Source organism: Poecilia formosa, unplaced genomic scaffold (genome assembly GCF_000485575.1).
Source record: "Poecilia formosa unplaced genomic scaffold, Poecilia_formosa-5.1.2 Scaffold1, whole genome shotgun sequence".
NCBI lineage: Eukaryota > Metazoa > Chordata > Actinopteri > Cyprinodontiformes > Poeciliidae > Poecilia > Poecilia formosa.
Window position 1 is genome coordinate 3,839,793 of NW_006799940.1, and position 6,000 is coordinate 3,845,792.

Genomic DNA, 6,000 nt, shown 5'->3' on the forward strand with positions numbered 1-6,000 from the left:
GAAATGGCAAAAATTGTTTTTGTAAAGTTTTGACCTGCTAATAAAAAGACACCAGAAATCAACAATCAAAATTAATTAATTAAAACCAGAAATATATCAAAACTCTATTAAGAATTGAAAGGATTACAGACAAACAACCATTTGACAATACAGTCCTAATTCAACCGAACTAAATGAGATTCCAGTCCCAACATGCATCTGGCCAAGAAGTTCAGCTTTGTACAACCAAATTGTAAGTCAGAACATAAAGAAATACCAAAAATATTCTTACTTTTGGAATAAGTAATCTGATAAATAACAAAATGCTTACTTGTCGTCCTTCTCGTAAATGTTGAGACCCAGTGCGTCCACTCCCAGCCTCAGCTCTGTTCCCTTCTTATTCTTGATGTCAAAGTAGTTCACTCCATACATTTCCAGGTCCTGAGAAATCTTCAGGTACTCCAACATGGCGTCCTCCCTGCAAGGCGATCAGGAAACGACCGGCCCAATCAGCCACTGCATTTCTCGCAGCAAAGTTTAAAATGATCAACACAAACCAAGTTTAATACCTCAACATCCCAGAGTGCTCCTCGTGCCACACCTGGATTCGTTCCTCCCACTGTTCTTTGGATAACTTGTGCTGCTCCATGACTCTAAACACACATAATTAAAACACATATTTACATCTCTAAACAGCAATCACGAAGAAATTCCAACGATTTGCTGTGCTGCATAACCAAAGTTACCGTTACACAACTGCATTGTAAAAAACGTTTTTTGGTAATTACCCCGTTGATAGTATTTTGATACAATCACGTTTTATCAAACGTAGATCCATTTAGTAGCAATGCCTATAAACACTGATGTAAAAATACTTTGCCGTTCCTTTTAGATTCTCTGGCGCTCCCAAAAAGTCTTTCTACCTTCAGATTTTCAAAGCTCATGCTCACATGCCCAGAACAACGAGTTAGCAATATGTCAGTAGTGTAAGCATTGTGGAAAGTGGCCTACCCAAACACACCACGACGTCATACATCTTACCTCTGAGGCAGCATGCGTTCACTGACCAGATATCCAGGCCGGTGGACTTCTTTGTCATAGTCACCAAACTTGGCTTGGACTGCGTAGGAGGCCAGCAGGACTGCCGTCTCTGGAGGACAGTAGATCTCATCGCCGAGGATGCCTTCTTTTACTTGCAGGAAGAAGAGCTTCTGGGTGATTTCCTGAATCAGCTCCTCAGAAACGTCCTCAGGGAAGAACTTGGCCCGAAACTTGAATTGTAGTGGGTTGTCCTTCTTCACATCTTGAGATGACACCTGGAGGGGATTGAAAAGCTCAGTCAGTCATAAAAAGCTAGAAGTGATTCTGCTTGCAATCTGTGGGAAGACACCGATCTGGTCAGACGAGACCTAAATATAACTCCCTGACCTTCTTGTAAACCTTTATGTGCAAAAACGCACCATGATGACACATAGTAGTGGGAATGATTTCAATTAACAACTGGAGAAGAATATCCAATAGTGTCTGCAGTAAAGAAGCCTAAAATGTACTAAAGAGCTATTCTTGTTGCTCTTCTGTAAGACACTTCATTACCTGTAGAAGCTGGAAATCATCTGAATCATTGTAGTATTTAATTGATCTGATCAATTAAGGAGTCTAGCTTCTCTTTCATTGGAAGTCAACTTTCACAACTGCCAGCTCAGTGAACATTTTCACAATGTCCTTCTTCCTCTAAATACAAAACAGGAACCAAGCACTCTTGATTGATGGCTTAAAACCAGGAATGTTCCAGTTTGAACTTTTTATTGTGCCGATTAGCTGCAGCGCCCAGTTAGCACCCTGGGAACAGCTTCCTGCTGCTGACTGATGCAAACAACCCATTCTCTTTTTCTATGCGTCTCTCCGTGACCCTCGTTTTTGATAGTAAAATGCTGAGAGGCGACTTCTAAACTTAGCAAACGGAGGTTAGCATGTGCTGCAAAGAGGACTTTAACCTCAAACTGACTAATGCAAACTTTTTGCAGCTGTGTGGCACATTACTGAATTACATAACAGCCAGACTCTCCATTGAGTTTTTAAGCACATATTAACCATCTGCATATGGGTTCTTCTTTCCAAAAATCAGTGGAATTACCCATTAAGAGATTTTCCATAAAGTAAAGCATTAGTTGATCTATTTGGCTTTAAAATAGATGAATTATATCCAAAACATCTGGAGTCCTGCGTCTTTGCAGACATTACTTCATCCACAGCCTGATTTACTTTAGTTAGGTTGGATTATCCATATCTCAGGGGGGAAAAAAAACACCTGGTGTAGTCCAGGTAACAAATGTTTACAAAAGGGAAAGACAAAGAAAATGGCTTACATAAAGTTCAAATAATTTACCTCCAGCTGATAACATGCAGTCAGGAAGCGACTGAAAATAAACTGCCATGGACTACATATGTAAAATACACACATGGCAGCGTGGTAGCTACTGATTTACTAAAACGCAGACAGCAGGTCACTGAAAACACTTTTTTAGTTCACAGGGTTGCAAAAACTAAAGTAGCCATTTATCTGAAAATGTCTCTTTATACCGGAGATCCTTCTGTTTCTATTCTAGTACTCATTAAAACCTGAATATCGTGAAGAATACTCTTTTTCTTTTTTGTTAAGTATGTGCTTACCTTTTTGTCCAGTTTTAGCCAGTTGGGGTAACCTTTGGTGTCCACATACTGCAGTCCGAAGTACCACACCTCACGTACGCCGATGGTTTTTAACACCTAAATAAAAATAAAACAGCAAAATGTTTATAGGTTGTGGCTTCAATATAAATACTACTTTTTATCATTTCATTTTTTTTTCTCTCCATATTTTTTTAATCACTGATTATTTGACAAAATAATGATATACACAAATATAAATGAAAAATGTTCTTCAAAATAAATAATATGGTCATATTTAAATATCGAAGAGGAAATGTTGAGTTGCTACTGATCAGGCAGATTTAAAAACATGAAAGAACTAAAGAAAAATACACTCCTCAAAACAGACTACTTATCTTTTTAATAAAAACATTTCCTTTTAAATTTGGGAGAATTTGAGAGGGACATCAGTGTATTTTATCATGCAGTGTTGACAAGACTAAATACTAAAAGCACACAACCCATGCTTTAGGAAAACAATATGTGGTGACGGAATTTTTACAGCAGGAAGAGATTATACCTAGAGATACAGCTGTTTTTTTTTCCACGACAAAGGCAACACGCGAAATATCTTCCTCTAAGCAATAAGTTAGTAAGCCACATTTAAGTTTTTCAGCATATTATCTCAATTCAACTCAAATGTACAAAAGGCACCAAGCTAATTTGTTGGTTTTATTAAATTACCAGGCCTAAATACTGAAAGCTGAGTAGAGAAATGAGCCATTACTAAAAAACAGACCATAAACATACTTATTTTTGATAAACCTTACTACTAATTTTAATTTTTGTGATCTATATTTTGCATGAGAGGCCAGACACTTATATGGTACCCTTACTGGCAAAGCAGCAGCTCTCTAAATGAAGTGTTTTCTGTTCACATGCTTTTCTGTTATTAAGCTTCAACAAAGCGGTTTTATTGTTCAACCAATGGGAGGGAGTGATGCTGTAAAACCAGGATGTGTTGCATGACTGGTGTTGTGTACTCCAACTTCAGAAACGCAGTGTTAGACATTCAACCATGAAGGGCTGGTATGATAACTATCAATTTAACAATACAACTCAAGTCCCAGGAGCAGGAAGAGGAGGAGTTTTACTCTTCTGACCTCAGACCGCAACCCAAAACCCCCTTCCTTCACTAGTGAAGGAAGGCTGCCCCTCGATCAGGAGCTTTGGATCCAAAACGAAAGTGACTCTATTGCATTGATCAGCCAAAGGAGTAAACCCACATACTGGTTTTGTTCGAAACTCTGCAGAAGGAACCGTGAAGCTACAAGTTTCCAAAGGTTGCTGTCAAAAAAAAACTAACGTCGACTGCCACCCCACCGAGGGAGAAGAACGGCAGCCGATGTTCATTCGAGAACAGAGAAACACAGCTTCTCCGAGTTGCTGCCTACGCAAACCAGAGGTAGGAAAATGCCCCAAACAAACCCCTGAACAAACGCTGTGGTCCGTTCTTGGACCTGAGCGGAGTCGACCACGTTCTGAGCCAACGCTGCAGCTAACTGATTACCGATTCAGACCTGGTGAATAAAGCATTTAACTGTACACAATGAAAAATTAATGCACATTTACCCTTTAATTTTTTTAAACATGAGTTTATTGTCAATATACCCTTGTATACTTGAGAGAAGTTATTTGTATTTCATTCCATACACATGTGTAGTGTCCTGCTGTTCAGGTAACATCTGTGTTATACTAGTCCCTTCATCTATTATTTTAAAATCTAGGTTTTATCAGGCAGGTTTTTATAAATAATAACAGTCAACACTATTTGGCAATTTTCTCAATTGAGTAATTTTGATCGAAATTACTAGTTTTATCAATAATGAAAAATTATTTGTACCCAAATCTACACAACCTACTAGTATGACAACAGGCAAGAAGACAAACAGCTGGTCTGCATCTGGGCATGGAAACTCTTCAGCGACTTATAATTTTTATTAGTATCCATCAATCCAGATTATTAGGTTAGTCTTAAGTCAAACCGCATTGGAAAAACTTACAGGAATACTTAAAGATAGGCAGTTTAAACATTTTTTTATTTCCCCCCTTACAATAAGTTTTTTAATTCTGGGAAAAGACAGTTACAGATTTGGAATAATCACTTCTTACGGGAGGAGTTACAATTTTCCACTGGCTTCTGAGAGAAACCAGAGTCTGTCTTTATGGCGTGCACAGAAGTTTTCCTACACCAGAAAGGGACTTTTTTTTTTTTTTACATTTTTGCTTCTATGCATCTGTTATTAAGTCAGTCGATCCTTTGCAAAGCCCTTTCTAAACACATCTATTCCAAAAATCTCCACCCAGTCAGCAGGTGAGGTGGTAAGATGTCTGGCTGAAGTTTAAGTGAACATGTTGGCGAGGCTGCATGCGCCAAGGATAAGGTCCAAGAACGATGAAAATAAACTCAAAAACTCCCACACAGTTTGTGGTGTGCACAAAATACAGGATCAGACTGGGATGTGGGACTAAGTAGACAAATGGCTCAAGTTCAGGCAGCACCTAATGGATTGTACTTAATGCAACATCAGGAAGACGCCTGAAAAAAGAGATTCTCCAAAAACAAGCAGGCCTTTCATGGTTGTGTTTGCTTCAGGCATGACCGAGTGAGATAGAGATACAGTTTGCGACCACACAGATACACATAATCTGTTTTTTGTTTTACAATAAAAACTTTCTTTTAAGTCCCATTATAGCTTAAACAAGCTTCACCTAAGGAAGCGATAAACCCATTTTAAATCCAAATTGCATTTGTTCTGTTGTTCTGTAATAGGAAGGTGTTCTGGCAAGTTCTCATGACTTTTGAGGGTTTAGATGCCCAGTAATTCATTACTGAAAGAAATCTACATAAAAGCATAAGTTAAGGGCTTATGCTTTTATAAATGGACAGGTTTCCAATTTTAACCTGGTTAAATAGCACATTTAACCAGATGTTAAATGCAGAATTTTATATAAATCTTCCTCAGTTAGGCAACACCCTATTAGTGTACTAGAAGAATAAACATAATTAGATATGTTTAATATATAAACTGAGACATGAACCTTAGTTCAAGACATATTTATATAACAAAATGTAAACAGATTTGCAAGTAAAAAAAAAAATCTCTTTCCACCAGCAGCTCTTTAATTAAAATAAACTAAATGTAGAGATTATTACAATCATCCAAGCTAGCTTTTACTAGCCAAGAAGAAGAATTTTGATCTAATATTCTTCTAGAAAGCTCTTTCTTCTTCTTAGCTAGCTAGCTTTCTAGCACCAGGAGCTAGCTTGCTAGCTAGCTTTCTAGCACCAGGAGCTAGCTTGCTAGCTAGCTTTCTAGCACCAGGAGCTAG

General features: G+C 38.0%; 1 protein-coding gene across 2 annotated transcripts in view; it reads right to left on the bottom strand.

The window, feature by feature from the left end:
- Positions 1-6,000, bottom strand: part of ezrb (ezrin b) — a 32,868-nt gene that overhangs the window by 13,664 nt on the left and 13,204 nt on the right. For both annotated transcript variants that reach the window (XM_007545778.2, XM_007545770.2), the window contains 4 exons: positions 2,650-2,745; positions 1,021-1,295; positions 549-632; positions 311-457 (listed from right to left, as the gene is read on the bottom strand). In XM_007545778.2, coding sequence (XP_007545840.1) covers positions 311-457; positions 549-632; positions 1,021-1,295; positions 2,650-2,745 — 602 coding nt within the window. The remainder of the gene's footprint in view (positions 1-310; positions 458-548; positions 633-1,020; positions 1,296-2,649; positions 2,746-6,000) is intronic.